Raw genomic sequence first — 18,667 nt, 5'->3', positions numbered from 1 at the left:
CGCCCCCCACGGGCGGGGGAAGGAGCGGGGCCGCCATCCCGCGCCCCCCACGGGCGGGGGAAGGAGCGGGGCCGCCATCCCGCGCCACCACGGGCTGGGGAAGGAGCGGGGCCGCCATCCCGCGCCCTCACGGGCGGGCGGGAAGGGGAGCGGGGCCAGGCCCCTCGCGGCTGCCTCCCGCTGCCGCGGGGAGAAGAGCCGCCCTGGCGGTTTGGGCAGGGGCGGGCTCCCCCCGCCGCCGCGCTCCCCGCGCCCTTCCCCTCCCTCGCGGCGCAGCCGGGCGGCCGCGCGGGGCCGGGGCCGGCGGGAGGCGGCGGCTCCCCTCCGCCCGGCGCTCCCGGGGGGCCGGGGCGGGGGGGCGCTGTCCGGGCAGCACGGGGGGAGGGGGCGGAGGCGCTCCCGCGCTCGCCGCCGGCCGCCGCGCAGCGCAGCGGCCCCGCCAGCGCCTCAGGTAAGCGCGGCGCTGCCGCCCGGCTTCGCGCCTTGCGCTGCCTCCCCGCCCGGCGTGCAAAGGCGGCGTCCGGGGCGCTGCAGCGCGGGGGCCGGCGACCGGCTTCCTCGCTCGGCACCGGTGACAGCTCAGGGGCACGGCGCGGGCGGAGGTCTGGCCCCGGGGGAGCCGGGCGCGGCGCGGTGCTGCGGGCGGGGGGACGGGGCCGTGCGGGAGCGGGGCGGGCGGGGGCCCGGCGGGGAGCGGGCAGGGGTCTGGGCTGCACCGGGCCGGTGTGCGGGGCTCGGCTGCTGGCGTTGCAGCCGGGGGCGGAATGCTGCGCCTTCCTTCGGGCCGTTTGGGGCTGGGGAAGTCCCAGTGTGCCGTCTCCCCCTCTGCGTGTTTTTGTAACTCATGCAACAGCTTACGTGCTGTAAGAAAACAAAAATAATTAATTTTAAACCAGTGCATAAGTGGAGCCAAACGTTACCGAGGGGCATGCTTTAGCGGGCAGCCTGCAAGCGTCGTTAGCAGCTCGCAGCGGGGCAGGTCAGCCCGCAGCCAGGGAGCTGCAGCAGCCCGGAGCCGCCCGGCTGCGTGACAGCAGCGCGGCCGCTGGAGCGGGCAGGGGCCGGGGGCGGCTCGCTGCATGTGGCATGCTCCCCCTGGAAACCCAAGCTGGATGGGGCTCTTTAATCTTATAAAAATTGTTGTGGGATCTTTAAAGACCACATATTCCTGCTTCGGAAGACAGTATTTCAGCGGTCTGACCCCTAACATTATGCTCGACAGCGGGTTAGTGTTGACTCAGAGGGAAGAATGCAGCCTGTCACTTGTATAACGCTTCCTAAATGCTTGGGTTTCCTTTTGGGGCCATCATTTCCACAAGATCCTGAAGCTTTTGATACCAAAATCATTTTTGAATGATACACTGCTTGTATAGATATGTCAGCTTTGAACTCCAGATTTTTAAACTTTTCTTAATGTACTCTTTATTAATCTCATTATAAATGTATTCATCAAATTATTAAAATATATTCATAGTATCAAAATATACACATCAAATTATCTTTATTTCTTAAGAAAAGGTACAGCTCAGTTACATAGGCTGCAACTAGGATCCTAAATCCTGCACACAATATTCACACACTTGATTAATTATGTGAATTTTCCCCTTGACTTCGCTAGGATTTCTCATGAACAAACCAGCGCATGCTCTAGTGCTTACGAACTGGGACCTAACTGTGTTTGTAAAAGATGTTTCAGGTCGGTTCATGAAAACTAGGAGAAGGGTAATCAGATCTAAATCTCTTGCATGACATAAACTGTCTCCATGGGAGAGTAAAACACCAACCTCTGCTATTTAATTATAATTTGAACATTATTAATAAGCTTCTTTTTATAGTGTGCTCCTTTTTATATTGTTAAATTGTGTTTTCATCATGAGTAAGGAGTATTTGGAATGGAGTGTTTTATATCCCCAAATTATTGCTTTACCAGAGCAAATTACTGTTTTACTGTACCGGGGTCAGTGTGGGTTTTCACATACATTTTAGAAGTACTGCACCTTTTTCTTTAAAGAAAACCTTTCTATTTGCAATTAGTAGCAGTCTGTTATGGTTTGTTACTGTACCTTACAGAGACAAAACTAAGCAACCCACATACATATTATATGTCACATAATATATGCTTTAATATATAATATCTACTCAGACTGGTAAAAGCAAAGTTTCTCAGTTTTCCCATGCTACACTTCTGGGAACTTTGTGGAAACTCTGATGCCTAGACCATACTCGCAACCAGAAAGTGCAAATGAGTTTGCTCCGAAAGAACGAGTTAATGAAAAGGTCTATTGTCCAAGTGGCAACTGAAGAAAATCATAACATGGAGATGGATACTGTCATAAAATAAGAATTCTTGCTGTTGTATCTTGGTGTCTGACCACTGGAAAGTATGCAGACTAAACTGTACTGTGAGTGCACTGTTTTACAACATCACTGTTAACTGTTGTATGGTAAGTTTCTGAAATGATTGAAGTGGTCATTAGCTTCTGTTCTGCGCAGGGGTTGGACCTGGTGAACTCCAGAGGTCCCTTCTGACCTAATCATTCTATGATTCTATGATCCATTAGTTATTACTTTTACCACAGTGATATCAGGAACTTGATATGGGATTTAGATAAGTTATTTAGAAATAACTAATAGATCCGTTAATGTTCTTTATTTCATCAGTTATAGAAAATTAATTTATACATGTAGTATATACTCTTAAAGAAAATATGCTAAATACTTTTTCTCTAAGCTCCTAAGGTGACTGAGCTAATGGTGAAGAAGTGTTACTCTGGTTTTTACATCTCACAATAACACAATGCAGAACTGGGGTGGTGCTCTTTGCTTTCTCTGATATGCTTTATGTTTTGGTGTGTATACCCATCACGGCCTGCATGTGCATATCTGGCTGCTGTGCCTGAATAGGCAAGCTGTTCTCCCCCTATTCGCAGTGCTTTTCTAACAGGCTCCAGTGCGTGGTTGCCGTCATGTATGCTGCAGCACCTTCAGCCATACTCTACGTACGAGTTTTCAGGCAACAGTGCTGGGTTTGTGAGAGTAATTGGCTGACTACCTAATGTCATTCACCTCCCTTCTAGGAGGTGGTTTGTAGTGCATTTCAGGTCTTTCCTTCACTTTTCTGTGGTGTAAATTGTTTTAGTCTGCTGTCATGTGTGATTTTATTAATCCAGGACACAACTCAGTCTTAGGCATTTGTAGCAGCAGTCAGAATGATGAGTTTGCTGATGGAGTTTTTCAGCCGCAGCCCAGTTGCCACAGAGTGCAGGGGTATCTGGTATTCGGAGAGATCTTGGAGGTTCTCCTAGCTACTGAAGTAGGGATAGGTGCTAGACAAGGACAGCATGCGAACATGTGAAACCAGTCTGGAAGACTTTGTGAATTTGTGGTTGTCACCCTGTACCCACCTATATGCAGGCACGTCTGGAGCAGGCAGATTGCCATCACGTGCTGGGATCGTGCTCTTTTCTAGACACAAAAGAACAATCGGTGCCCCTGGAACTTCCCTGTCAGGACGTAGACCTTCATGGATCCAGGCAAAGAATTAGTCCCAGTCTTCTTGTGCTGGAGTACACAACTTCTGGTCCTAAATCCACTGCAGATTTGGGTTACTCTTACTCTCCAGGAACTCATTATTTTAGACTGATGAAGAGTAGCTTCGTGCATAACTCTGCACACCATGCCTGCCACCAGGGTTTGGAGGAGATGAGGCATTTATACACATGGAGCACCTGCAACCTTGTTCCCTCTTAATGATTTGACCATATCAGTGAGATACATTTGATAACCATGATTTTCAGGGAATTCTACCTGTCCTCTTCTGCTGAGCCTAATGAAGCCCTGCTTGTGGAGGAAGGAAATTACACAGAAAATCCAGTTATCTTTTGGTGGTAATGGGATGCCAGTAAAACGGTCTTTTGTAAGGATGAAGGCATGATGGTGCTTCTTGTTAAAGCTCTAAATATCATCCTCCCAGTTGTGGCCAACTGCCCCCGCACAACACCTGCAGAGCTAGTGGCAGATATTTTCCAGTAGAATAGATTCTGGGCTGTGATGGACTCTGTAGTCATTTTCCAGAACTGGTAAATGCCTGTATCAGCAATTTGGTCTAGAGAGAGATGGATGAAATTATTATTACTGCATGTCCTGATACCCCTACCACACACAGTGATTTTAATGAGTAATAGATTAGTAATGCATGTGCTGGCTTGTGGATAGTGAAATACCTTGGAACATGTTCTAACTGATAATTAACAGGGCCTTAAAGTGCCTGCTGTCTGTCTTTTTTTTTTTTTTTTTTTAACTTTTGAGGTGATGGGATTGAGAATGGAATACTTTGTAGCTTGCATGTAATAGAGCTGATTGGTTTTCCAAAGTAGGTATCAGCTTAAATGTAAGTAACCGTGCTTGCTATTTTGGGAACATGGACTATGATTTTATTGACTTACATAGATCACTTGCGGTTTCTTTAACTTCAGCTCTTCAGATTTAATCACAGTTTCCTGTTATCTTAAAAATGGGTGGATAATGAGGAGTGCTGAAAGAACTCCAGAATGTTTTCCTTTGTATACGTTTATGATCTTTATAACTTAAGAACATCAAAGTTAGCTCTGCTGGCAGCTTACGGAAAGTAAATGGCTGTCTGTTTTAACTGTCAAACGAGGAAAGCTGGAGGCAGCCTCTACAGTGTTTTCCTTCCCATCTAGGATGAGAAACTGTATAAGGCCTGAGAGAAGGATGTTGTCTGTAGTTACTAAAGATGGTGAACTGCCGAGAACTGCACTTTCAGTGCCTTCTGCCGGTTCTGATGGCACCTGGGGAAGGTGGAAAGGCCAGGGACCACAGAGCTTGTGGGTCTGATTTAGCACTTGGAAAGGAATTTGTATGGCAAGATGACAAAGGAGACCATCCAGAGGGGTGGGAGGCATAAGCTGAAGCATTTTACTATGTTGGTTTCCCAATTTATTTTTTGGCATGAGCTGCCCAGAAAAGACAGGTACATTTTTAAGGTATCTGAATGAAAAGGTGGGGGCATTCCAGGCCAGAGAAGGGGTTTCCTGATTCTATGTCCCAAAATTTTCTAAGTGCTGATGAGTGTTTTATGCAAAGTGTTCATGAAAACAGAGAGCTCTGATGAATTTCAGAAGTGAAATAGCAAGGCTTAACTTAACTGACCAGCTAGAATTCTTGCTTACCAACAAATCTGTAGGCATCGCTCCCTTCCCACAAGTTCAGTAAGATCCAGAAGGACACTGACTTCAGCATGCACCATAGAGCATCTCTCCTCTCCTGCCATTATTTGAAAGCTATCACATGAAAGAGGACAAATTTGAATAATATGCACCATGCGATGAGGGTCATTCATTTGTCACCAGTGACACTGAATATTCAGTAGTGTCTCTGTCTAAAACACAGCCATCAATCCCTTATAAGAAGACTTCCAGGAAAAAATATTTGAAAGGGTAGAACAGACTTCTCTTGACTTTTAATGTGGACAAGTGAAGGAAATACGTATTTTAAAGATAAAGTCACAATTCCATTTTTGAATGTTCTTAAACTGCATTTCATGAAAACTGAAAATCCATTACAGTGCATCAGAAAAATCGTTTGGTTGTGTGGGTGTGTAGCTAAGTAAGCACAGGTAAAACTGATAAGGAAATTCCAAGGAAATCTCTATCTCCTATTTAGCGTGTTTTCATTTTTCTCTTGATTAGCAGTCAGTTAGGGAAGCAAGGGAAGCCTGAAAAGAACAAGAGAGCCTGTATAGCCACTTGCCGTATTCTGGGAAAATTCTCCTCTTTTACACCAAAATTCCGCAGGATGGCTGCAGATATTGCCAGCAGCCCTTACCAGATTGTATCTCTGTGAGCAGCAGCTGCCTGTTCACTGTTGGACACGTCTCTCAGGATTCTCCTAGCATGTCCAGCAGAGCGCTGTGGTGCGCTGCCTGCCCCCAGGTTGCCATGAAAGCCCTGCATGCAGCCCTCTTCATCTTCTCTCCATGAATAGGTAAATGGAGAACTGGAGCCAGAGGAGTTTCCTTTGGCACTGTGCTCTTGTTTGGTGGTTGAGCCCCAGCTATTGCCACACCTCCTGTGGGTGTTCTTTGCTCTTGAGGTGTTTGGGATGTTCACCGTACAACTTGGTCGTGGTTCTGCCTAGGTGAATTGGCTCCTGGTGGTATAATGATGAATACCCCTGCTGTGACAGCTGGAATTGAAGTGCTTGAAATATGTTCTCCAAATATCCACTAAAATATTTGTTTGTAACTTTGGTACTTTGGGAACATGTCTTCAGCTTGGTAGAGCAAGAGTTAGCCAGCAATGCACAGCCACAAAGGGCGGTGCCAGGAGCCTGGCTTATGCTGCTAGGAAAATGAGGTGTTAAATATCAAATGTGGTGCAGTGAACAGCATCCAGTTTCCAGAATGAAGACAGGGAACATTGCAGAAGACCCAGAAAATAAAAAAAGACTTGTGGGAGGACTGTCTGTGTGGAAGCCCTGCAGACACAATGCAAATTGGCCATTTAAAAATGCAAGGAGCAGAAGACACAAATATGTACCTGGAGCTAGAGCAAAGCATTCAAGGCCAGCCTCTCACCACCACAGGAGAACAGTACAGAAACTTTCAGTGTGTATGAAAAGGTGGCAGGAGAAGAAAACAGGCTTGGCTCAGTGGTGCCTTTTCTCAAATATACAGCTTTTGGCTTTAGGAACACGTCAGTTTTTCTCATTGAAGATGATTCTATTTCACTTTAATTTTTATTTTAAAATACTCTTGTATATCAAAACTTGTAATATGAGAGAATTAAAGCTCTCCTCTGTATTTTGAAACTAGTTTAAAACACTTTTTGGAGGTAGGAGTATGTGGATAATAATAGGTGATTTATTATTTGTTTGTTTTCTCAGCTTTGCATGTTTTTTGGTGGAACTATATGTACGCTTATGTTCCAGTCATCATACTGGTAAAGCTATTGAGATCTAAGGATCTAAGGTTTTCAAATCAAAATGAGATAGTATTAAACAGTAGAAGTTATGTGAAGTTTGTATAAAAAAAACCAAAAACACCCCCCCCCAAAAAAAATAGACATTGTTTTTCAATTCTTCTGTTTCTTTAGTATCCCTTACTTTTCAAAAGTGACTGGTGAAATCATGCAAAATTGAAAATTTACCTGTACTTCTTTAATATATTTCAGAATTCAGTGACATCAGATGAATGATTACTTAGGCATTTTGGTTTAGTTGTTTAGCTAATTTATGATATTTGCATGTTATATAAACATTTTCCTAGTAGAATTCAAATATTTAAAATCACAACAAACAAAAGCTTTTTCTCCCCTTACTTCTCAAGTTGCTTGAGAGGCTGTGAGTCTAGTGAATGTGAAATTACTATTAAACATCAAAAATCGCCACAAAGGTGTAAAATAGGTTAAATGGCAGAATGTAAGAGTATCCAGTTTGGAGTGCTTTGCAGAATTAGTAGAACTGTCCTGGATCACTTCTTACAGTTTCCTTTGGCACTGTGTTCCTATTTGATGGTTCAGTGACGTGTTGCGAAGGTAGTCTGCCACACTGTATTTGGTTCTTCATTAATGTGCCAGCAGCAGTAGGTAAAATGGCTTTACTTAGAGATTAGCCTGATCTCCACAGCTGTTTCGGAAAGATGGGAAGGAGGGATGAGTGATGCCATTGATAACCAGGTAACAGCCAGATGACCCTTTCATGAGAGCTGTTCATGCATGGTTCCTGTGATAGCCTTGCAGATAATTATGAGAAATACTTATTTACACTCCTTAGTTCACTGAGCATGGCTTCTACACTTCCAAAATGCTGGTGCTAGAACCAACATGTGTCCTTGAGACCCATTTGTCTTCTGTATGAGGAGAGAGAAGGGAGAGCCCCTTGCAGAGCTCAGAGTTTGTTGCTGATGTCCTGAGAAGTGAGAAAACAGCCTGGGAGTAGCTCTCAGTGGTAGGCTCCAGCAGTAACAACTGTTGCCTTCAGCAAAAGGCTGTCCCATTTTCCTTGGTGTACACTGTCTGCAGTGGCCATCTGTTTTGACTCGAGCACCGGAAACACTACTTGTAACGCCATCCAAGTGTCCATGTTGCTCAGATTCCAAAAGTTTGTTGGATTCTGGCCACTATTCTAAGTACCAACCGTTTCCATAAATCTGTTCCCTAATTTGAATACTCTTAACTCACATATTGCCAGTTACTGAACAATACTGAACATTTAAGCAAGGCCGGAACTTCAGTCTGGTTTACTCGATGGCACATACACCAGAACATTATGTTCATACTTGGGAATGCTGAGTAGGATACACAAAAGGAAAAAAATAGATATACATAGATAGAACAGCATGTAGTAGTTGTGCTGGACAGAATTAAGAATAATGTATAAAAATTCCTTTATTAGATTAGATTTACTCAGAATCTCATATTCTGCCAGTGAGTACCTCATGGTGGGAAAGAAAAATTTAATTCTCTTGTTGAGCTGGGGCATTTAATTGTCTTCTGTTACAGATCTGTGGCTTTGTGTAATTCTACCTATCAGGTTTAGGACTCCTATATTAAAATTGTTTTCAACTTCCTAGTTATTTAGCTAATAATTGCCATTAAAGTGTGCACTGCTTGTAAAGTTGCTGCTCTCTTTCAGGTAGAATGTTCCTTTTTGTTGTAAAAGTGGGTAGTTTTACCCATCTTCTTGCACACCTAGGAGAGCTCTTGATTCAGATTCATCATATCACCAATTCCAAGGCTGAATCTAGCTCCTCTGAGTTGCTCTGCATGACCCACAACATTGAAATTTTGGGGGAAGGTAGAAGGAATAGTCACCTGTGGAAGCCTGCCGACAGGGGACCTGGCCAAAAGATGAGCATTTAGCATGTCAGTGGTAGCTTTTTGCTTGTGGGCAGAGTCAGCTATGGCTTCTGATGATGTGTCAACCTGGACGTGAATCATCTCTTGGTCTAGGAATCTTGCCAGTTAATTTTTTCTTCTGTATGACAAAACTTCTCCTTAACCTATGGTTAGGTTATGTCATTATCAGTCTTCAGGAGCCTTCTCCTTGAGTAAACAAGATCTCTTCATTTTGCACTGTTATCTCCATGTTAGCAACCATGGACACTCTTCTGAATAATGAAGCATCAGCTGTCGCCAGTTCACACTAATAGTCGCTGCTTCTGGCATGTATTCTCTTCTCTCTTGTTTTCTTCTCCAGAAATTTCTGAAGAAAGCATCTCTCAAAAAGCACAACACACAGGAGGCTGAATAGAATAATTTGTGTTCTCCTCAAACCTATTTATGCTGAGAGGCTCACTGAAAAAAAGTTTCTTTCCTTGCTTTAAATATACTTGATTCTTATGAATGATTGTAAGAGTTGATACATCTGAAATGTTAACTATGATTTTAACTATAACATGCATAAACTCTGCAGGGTCTCCTAAGTGCTACTCTGTTGTGTAGAGACTTCTTTCTTGAAGGTGTAAGTATTATTCCATGCCAGTACATCTGCATGTATGTGATGGCAGGGAGGCAATGCAACTGGATGGTTACAGTGTATCTTCTTCTATAATCAGAGAGCTCATCTCTTTCTTTCCTTTATTACAGTTTTGCATCCTTGAATGTCCCTCTCTTTCCTGAAAATGAAGAAAATGATTACATGTTTCTTTCTGCTATTGGGACACACTCTGCTTTCCACTGTCTCAGTCATGGCAAGAGATCTTCCTGGAGCACATTTCATACGAAGAAGGGATGTTAACTCACAAGCTTTGCTTGGTAAGTTGTAAAAAACCAAAAAACAAAAAAGAAAAATGCCATCAAAAGCCATCTCAGATACAAATGATAAAGGTGTGAGCAGCTCGCCAAACCTTGGCTAAGTTAGTTTATAATGAAAAGGACATTGCCATTTGCAGGCAGGAATGAGAGAAAGTTTGTAGACAGGTTAGCAGCTGTTGAAAGGTGTTTACTTTTGGGGTACTAGATTTACTTTATCTAAGTGTTATAAAATAAATATTTGCTACAGGATTGCTGCATTGAAAAAAAAGACCTTATTTTCACTGCTTAGAAAAAATAAATTTTGGTCCATGGAGGTCCTGTCAGAGCTAACTTTTCCCAATCTATCAGGTTACAGCTATGTGTAACCTGCTATGTGTGGTGTGTGTAATGATGACTGAACTGAAGCTAATTAAATCAGCAGCTAAGGAAATGGATCTTCTCAATACATTGCTCAGTGCTAATCCCTTCATTTTGTCAGGTTAATTTTCTTTATAATGAGAAGCTGATTTTTCCTGTTTTGCCCAAAATCAGAGGACAGGGATGGCAGTTAACTTGTGGCTGTCATATTTTAAAAACATAAGGTTCATCTCTCCTGTTGACCATTGCCTGTACTTCATCAGGCAGTTTTCTGGTCAGCTTTTTCATCTGCTGACAGTTCATGACTTAGAATCACTTTCCTTTGCTAATTTTTTAGAATAATTGAGTGGTTAAATGAAAAACTCAGAATATGAAAACGTAGCATGGTTGGGGTCTTTGGACATGACCCATCACTAGGGATTCATGATACACATTAACAGTAGATCTAATCAGATCTCTCCAGCCCCTGGGAGATGTTACATTACCTACCTCCCCATAAAGGTCACCTAATCTCAGTGAACATGAGAACTGTGAAATGGCCTGCAGAAGATGTATTGGGAAAAAAACGAAGAAGAAACAAAGCCAGAACATGGGAGAAGAGGTGGCAGAGAGAGGGAGCACCAGGTTTTATCAGTGTGAAACTTTTCTCCAGACAACATTTACAAGGCCAGCCTTTAAATATGTCAAAATACATAGAGTATCATTCACAGTCTGGCTTTTTATTAACTTAAAACCAGTGGTTTTCAATTCTTGTAGAACAAATTTAAGCCAAATGACAGCAGATTTCCTTTTCTTATTTGTCTTTCTCATGACCAATAGACATCGTCTTGAGACACTCATTGTTTTGTGACTGCAGGCTAAAATCTGCTGCTCTGGAGATCTTAGCCGATTGGAAAGCCTGGGTGTGGAACAGCAGAGATTAAGAGAAACATCCACATTTATGCCTTACTGAGCCAGACTCTTCCTAAAATACTACATTCTAAAATTAGATTAAATAGCAGCCCCTCCTGTAAATTTTAGAATCCCCAGCAAATATCCTAAGTGAGCTTAGTACTTTAAGAAATGAACTACCTGTAACCCTAGAAAATGAATGCAACAATAGTGTGTTATATAGAGAAACTAAAAGGTGTCATATTTCCCAGTTAGTCTTTTTTTCCTGTGATTTTTACTTGCTTTTATACCCACATTTTCATATTGTAAACACTGCAAAATATATTAAAAGCATTAGCACTCAATATGAATCAAAACGTATGGACTAATTTATTTCTTCCTTCTTTCAAAAGCCAAGCAATTTTGTGGTCCCTGCTTTTGGAAAATTCTGGCTCCCTATTCAGTTTGGCATGTGCAAGATGCAAATAATTCTGGCAACTCTGGCAGAAAAAACCTTTTCAAGACATTTAATGATGCGAGAAACCTGAGACATTTTCTGGTCCAGCCAATAAAAGTACGTGGCAGCTTTGAGTCAGACTCTTTGGGCATTGCATTCTGTTACAATGAATTAGGTCACCTGCTTTAAATTCAGCAGTTGCATATAAATAATGGCATGGTTAAAACATGCCTCTCTATAAAGAATAGAATGTGTAAAATACATGCAATTCTGCTGTAAAGTTATACTGTTCTCCAACAGTTACTGTAAATGATGATACAAGAAAGAGCTGGCCCAAATCGTGATCTCAGTGACATCAATTCTATTGAATTAATAAAATCACTCCAGATTTACAGCAATTTTACAGGGATCAGAACCTCTCCCATTCTATAGAATATGTATATTATAAGTAGTGCTGGTAATGACAGTTACTGCTGTTTTGGAGAGACTTGTTTGGTAGACAATAGTGAGTAGTATAGCCAACAAATACCTGGAAGAGCAATAACAATGCAGGGGGTTATTTGTTTTTTGGGTGAAGGTCCCTATGCTTTTAGGACTAAAATGAAGGATAATGCTATGTAAATATTAGTAGCATTAAAATAATTTTGTTCATTTTTTCTTTATTTTACCTATTTTTAAACAAAAGAACACTACTATGATATAGGTTTTTACTGGTAATATACCAATAGTGGCCATGTAAAGAAGTAAAGATCCTTGACCCAAGAAACTTACAGTGTAATTAAGCAAAACGGAACAGACAAAAGATCCCGTGGCATTGTCAAAATACAGCTACAAGTTTTTGGGATCCAGCTTTGGGAGGATTTAATTTTTCGCAACCAAGTACTAGCATTTCTTAGATTTCTTAATTATCTTCTTAAGGCTAAGAAATCGTATGTTTTAAGGAAGATATCAGAAGGCGTTACACTGTCTTTTCTGCTTTTTTTCTTCTCCCCAGTGTTTTAGCTAAATGTCAGTCCGTGTTGTTTTCATTTTGCAGGTCTTTACATTGCTTATTATTATTTAAAATTATTTTTACAGTTCCTAATAATTCCTGTAAAAAATCTGAAATTTGTGTGCAAGGGTGAATTGGACATAATGTACTTGGAGTTCTCTCTGTGTGGCCCTTTCATGCTATACTGCTTTGAATTGGGTTCATATCTAGCTTTTCTTTCTTTAAACACTGAAGCAAACTTCAAGGTATTTAAAACTGTCAGTTGTGTCAGTTATAATTAACTTCATTAACAAGTTCTTTCTTGCAGCAGTTTAATTGTAGCACATGTGTGGTAGGTTTAGAAATAGAAAATACATGTGTATTTATTGTAAAAACAATATGTATGTATTACATTGCTGTAAAATATTGTTTTAATGTAAGTATATTTATGTTTTAAAAGATCATTTCCATTCTCCTCTAAGACCTTGTGAAGTAACAGAAAGAAATGGGATGGCCCATGTAATCTCTTTCCTGTGGTAGAGGGCAGTCTCCCTCTCCCCTTAAAGGAGGTACAGACAAAACCCTGTCTTCTCTTTTCCCTCATCAGCAGTTTGAGCCTGAGTATTGGATCTTTGTCCTTATCCTGATACCTTGAAGGAGATTAATCTTATGTTTTAAAATCTTCTCTTTTAAAGGTTTTATTTGCACTCCAAAGAGTTTTTATTTTGCTGTCTGATGAAGTCACTGTTCCTGCTGAGTGCAGCTGCTTTGTTAGATTACACCCAGATCGGTGAAAGCACAGCTTGTCAGCTTAGCATTGTTTTTTGAACACTAAAGAAAAACATTAATGGAAAAAGACTTGCCTACATGGTTTTAAAGATCAAATAATGTCTATTACATTAACTAATTCCCTTCATCTACAACTGAGACAGGTAAAGGCCGGTACAACCAACATGTAGTTTTGGACTCCTGCACGGTCAATAGACTGATCAAAATTTGTATCTGCTGTTCAAGAGTGGTGATTCCCACCCACACTGTGATTTCAAGGCTGTGGTCAGAGGTCTACAGCACTTTTCAGCAGGTTCTGAGTTCAGGAGTGACAGATGCCCTGTCCTTGCAGGATGTGCCTTTTCCCTTCCTATATCCTGACGTTGTTTGCCTGAGTGTGTGTGTTGGGGGGAGGGAGGGGATCTGAGACCTATGCCCTCCTGCATCTTAATCTTTTATTGTAAAACGAAGCAAATCAAAGTTTCAACATCGTTGCAAAAAAACACAAGATTGGAGGGAGGTTATTTTCCTTGATGAAGACTGTTCTTGTAAAGTGGGGACATGTTTCATGTCACATGGGTATATTTCTTTCAAGAGCTCTGAAGCAAATGCATGTGAGTAATTGAATAAGCTGTGGAATGATATTCTAAGCAGTAGCATTCCTCCTATTCCTTAGGAGCATAAATCATGCACCTACCTGTTTCTGAGAATAACTCTTTATGTGAGCAAAGAGCTAATTTAGGGAGCGTTCTTTCAGATAGTACATGACACCAGAAGAAAAAAACTACAAGAGATTAACTGATACTGCACAGAATCGAAACAGAGAGAGGAGGCCAAGAAGGAGATATACTTGGACTCTGTTCAGTAGAAGCTACTGCTAAACTCAAGTGGCCCATGTCTGTGGTGAATTACATTTTGCAGCCAGATATGTAATGATTTATTTCTTGATTATATGTATATGATTCCGCTAATAAAATGAAGGGAAGTATAGAAAGTATACAGAGTACTGACTACAGTCAGTTAAAAGTTATTCCAAAAATTCTTATATCCAACCTAATTCTTAAACTTGTGTGTATGTAACTTTAGGGCTCAGGAAGATTATCAGATTAACTATCCTGGGTTAAGTGTTAGTCACAAATGAAAGGGCAAAAAATCATGATGAAAGTGAGTCCAATCGATGATGCTTCTATGGAGTGCATGTAAGATTGCTGTTTAGTTTAGGTTGAATTGATTGTACCTTTATACACTAAGGGATGAACAGAGATCTCTAAATCCTGCTAATGTGGACTACTGAACCACCAAGAGGTGATGACTGCTGTAAGAAACTCATTTAGAGCCTCAACATAAGTGTGTCCATGTTATTTCTTGACATAAATGCAGTTCTGCCAAGTTTTTTTTTATGTCCTCAAAGACGTAGAGTAGAGTCATTGCAACTGAAGCCTGCATTGCAGCTGAAACAGGCATTGTGTCATGATAACTGTGTCATGTGTTTGACTTACTATGGTGGTATTTCTTTTGGGGAGACCAAAACTACTCCAGACAGTAGATAAAGGCAAGAAGAAGCTGTAAATTACACCTTGTGAATTATCATGTATTCAATTAAAATATAAAATATATATATATATATAATATATATATATAATATAAAAATCCTTTTCTAATAAAAAGGTAACCAAACTTTTATGAAGAAAATCAAACACATTTCAATTTAGACTGTTGCTAATCAAAATATAAAATTGCCATATAAATACAGATGTGTTATATTTGGAAAGAGAGAGAATAAAGGATTTTACAGTCTGTGAAATCATGTGTTTCTACCCTCTGAGTCAGCTGTCAGTGCATTTTATAGTAATTGTGCCTTAAGGGAACATCAGAAATTATGTGCTTTGCTTTCCAGTAGCGATTGTCTCAGTAGCTGAGAGGTGTCCCGTGGCCTTTACTCCACGTCTTTAAACTTCAGCTTTCATCTTAACATCTCAGCTGTAAGCCTTTTTCCTGCCATAGCTGTTGTCTACCGGGCTGGGATCTGCAGTGTTGGCGGGAGGGCTGCAGCTTCCCAGAGTGCTCTACTCTGTTAGGCTTCCACTTTTTATTGGCAGTGGCAACAGTGGCAGAGCCTCTCTGTGGCTCTGAGGGCTGGTAGTCTGGTCGGCGGTGAAGGCTGTGCCTTCTCAACCCCTCAAGGGGACCGTGAGTCCAAGAAGGCGAGATCTGAATGCCAACCACATGCCTGCCTTGTCGGTTGTTTCCTGTAGAAGCTCTGATCCCTTAAGCAGGACTAATGAGCCGTGCTGGCTAGGTGGGCCCATGACAGACTTCAGGGATTTGTGTCCTATTCTGAATGCACGTATCTGAAGCCAACTATTGTGGAGATCAAAAAGGCTGGGTTTTGGTCTGCGTTGGCAATTTTTTCTCTGCATAATATCTTTACGCTCGCCAACTGTTTTACTTAGATTTTATAATTAATTATCAAGTCATGCATCAAAATAGCATTGTTCCCTTCTTACCCACTTAAAGGGCAATTCAGTAATTGATGTTGTGTGGGTTGTCATTATTCTTCTAGCACCACAAGAAATTTTTTATATTATTTCTGTGATACAATGTATGAGTATTTCCTCCAACAAAGCCTTTCTTTTCTTTTTTCATTCCTTCCTTTTCTTTTTTCCTTTTTTATTTTTCCTTTTCCTTTTTTTCTTTGTTTTTGAGAGTTTTTTGAGTTTCCCACACAGAGGAAAGAATATCTGTTGCTAAAGAAAAAGCTATCAGTCATATACTAACCTGAAAATGCTCTTTGTATTCCCGAAATAGTTTGTTACAGCTTGCCACAAATTACTGTGAAATACTGTTTCTGTTTGAAAAAGAGTTTTTCTTGACAATAATTCACTGAGTAAAATTACAAACTCCATTTTTATGTGTATATTTTTCCAAAGCACAAAGCCTCTTCTGCATATTTCATCTTGAAGGAAGGTCAGGCCAGAAAAGGGACACTGAATGTTCTGAAGTGTGGTGTTTTTGGCTCCATTGTCAGTACTTGAGCTTAGTAATTGAAAGAGCACATATGTGCAAAATTATCTTGAAAATCATGGAAAGAACATTTGCATAACCTAAGAAATGGCTCATTTGGTAGATATGGATGGGTAATTAGTCACTACTGTGGGAGAAGAGGGACAAGTTCTTTAAATTTCTTTGGAAGCCAGAAAGGACCATCTACTTATTTAAGTGTTGGGGAAGTAGTAGGACTAACATAGTATTCCTGTGGATATAATGTCCCATGCATTTTGGGGGGTAAGGGGAAATGCTATGTGGCACTATCCCATGATGCCATTTCTGAAAATATTCCGGAAAAGAGTCTAACGCTTAAACTGTTACCAATGGTTAGGTTTCAAGTCAGCTGATCAGTGAGTAATGTTGAAGTTGCTAACAGCTTTCTCCATAAACAAAGACATCCGCAGCTTTAAAAAAAGCATTGATAGGAGTTTTAAAAACTTCACCTCTGTAATCATTTCCGTGGTGCTGGAACAGTACCCCAGGTAGCTGAGGCAAAACAGAAGTTTCAGATTTTCAAGGAGAAGGATATGAGGATCTTCTCCTGTACAACTCCTTTTTTTGTGTTGGCTTTGATTTGTTGCTTCACAGAGGAGTGCAGGAAAAGGCAGAGTCACAGGCAGGCTGAATGCCTCCACATTGTGTGTAGGAACTGGACTCAAAGGAGCGCTAACCCTGATTATGTAAAACAAGGCTTCTCCTGTCGTGGCTCAAAACCCAAATTCATTGTCTTTTACACATATGAGCTACTTTCAGCTGAGACGTGATATTTATTTCTGTTAGGAAGCGGTGGGCAGATGGTGATGCCGTCAGGCCTGGAGCCGGCACCAACATGGTGATACCAGGATGCTTCATCTCTTCACCCTGGCGTTCCCCTGCCTACAAGGGAAGGCAACCCGCACCCCTGCCCCGGTCCTCCTGACTGTGGGAGCAGGTTTGATGCCTGCCAGGAGCCTCAACAGTTTCCATCTCAGAACAGCTGAAATATGCAAGAACTGGGAAATTTGAGACTATCCCTAAAACATACTTTAGCTCCATGCCAGAGGCAGCACTAATTTCAGTAAAGAACTGGAGAACTACTAGGAGTCAGTTTGGGGGCTGCGGAATTAGAAGGACTTTGTTTTAATAATGACCTCAGTATTTTGGAAAAGATGACAGGGAAGGAATAGAAATAATGAGGTAAAATGAGAACAAGGTAATGGACCCTCCCACAGTGACTGATAACGGGGCATTCGCATGTAACAGGAAATGGAAATCTGTGGACAAGGGCCTACAGTTGTACAGTACTCACAGAAATTTTGGATGTTCAGAAACGTTTTTGTCAGAGGCAATAAGGAGATGTCTGGAGGCTATACTATCTTCAGAGCATATTCCCAGATGAAGATATTTTTAAGGAGTAATGGGTGAACTGACAAACTCATAACAAATCTGTGGGTTAGGGCCAGAGCCCGGTGAGTCTGGGGAATGGCTTTGCACAAGGACAGGAGCAGGAAGTATGGGGACCGCTCTTGGACCCAGGGTCTGTCCCAGAGCTGGCAAGTGTAGTTGCCTGCTGAACCAGGTGCAGAAGGTGTACATACCAGGAAAGGGGTACTGAGCGGTTTCTAACATCTATGTCAGGCACTGGGTACGACCAGATCAGAACTGCACTGCACCACCCTTCGCTCATCTTGGAATTAGAATGAGGAAAGAGAAAAGGTGGGGGGAAGTAAACTTGTGCAAAATGTCTCCCTGGAACCAAGAAGTGCTCAGAATTATTGCTACTCTTCATTTATTCATGGCAACGACCACAAAATATGTTTTCTGGACAGAAACAGTGTTACATTAACTACTGTGTACATTGTGCCTGATCTTTGCAAATGAAGCTACTAAAGGTTCCTAGATGTATATAGGTAATGCATACATACATCTTTCTTCCCATCAGAGTGTTTTGCTTTTAGTAAATCTATGACTGAATTGCAAATCTCAGCATTGTTTTCTTGTATGCTTGTATAGTGAGAAGATCAAACCCTCTTTTGATGAATGGAGAAGTCTTTTTGGAAATATCTGAGAACCTGTCAAACCCGATCTTTGTGACTGGATACTTAGTAAGGGAAAAGCAGAATTCTAGAGAAGCAAGAAGAAGTGTTTGGGGCTAGAGGAAAAATGAAATAAGAAAATGGCAAAGAAAGAAGAGAAAATTAAAAAGTTTTATAATGTGCTGGCTGGGAGAATAGTTTTCTCCTCTTTTATTTAATTCCGAGTGAAGGCTTTTGTTCTGTTACTCAAATAAAGATAAAATGTAAAAATAAACTTGGTGTTATTGCTGGCAATCTCATAGGGCATGTAGTTTTGTATCTACAATAATGTGGAGTGAGCTAAGAAACACAATATATTGAGTCTTAAAATAGTCATTATTGCATTTCTTGTTCAGGCAACAATTTT

The 18,667-nt window shown here is 41.4% G+C and overlaps 1 protein-coding gene and 1 long non-coding RNA gene across 6 annotated transcripts in view; both read left to right on the top strand.

Annotated features, from left to right (window-relative positions):
- The first annotated feature begins 245 nt into the window (after positions 1 to 245).
- MATN2 (matrilin 2) overlaps positions 246 to 18,667 on the top strand; it is a 76,764-nt gene continuing 58,342 nt past the window's right edge. The window contains exons 1-2 of one of the 5 annotated variants that reach the window (XM_064507691.1): positions 246 to 451; positions 9,609 to 9,776. In XM_064507691.1, the coding sequence (XP_064363761.1) occupies positions 9,623 to 9,776 (154 nt within the window). In that variant the 5' untranslated portion in view covers positions 246 to 451; positions 9,609 to 9,622. Of the gene's footprint in view, positions 452 to 528; positions 603 to 9,463; positions 9,484 to 9,608; positions 9,777 to 18,667 lie in introns of those variants that run through there. The other 4 variants (XM_064507690.1, XM_064507687.1, XM_064507688.1 and 1 more) reach the window with 4 other exon arrangements.
- Positions 10,429 to 18,535, top strand: LOC135327620 (uncharacterized). Its single transcript, XR_010388022.1, has 2 exons — positions 10,429 to 11,577; positions 18,239 to 18,535. It is a non-coding gene; the product is annotated as an uncharacterized LOC135327620 (long non-coding RNA).

Source organism: Dromaius novaehollandiae, chromosome 2, assembly GCF_036370855.1.
Source record: "Dromaius novaehollandiae isolate bDroNov1 chromosome 2, bDroNov1.hap1, whole genome shotgun sequence".
In the NCBI taxonomy this organism is placed as follows: Eukaryota; Metazoa; Chordata; class Aves; order Casuariiformes; family Dromaiidae; genus Dromaius; species Dromaius novaehollandiae.
This window is presented reverse-complemented; position numbering and strand designations above follow the sequence as displayed.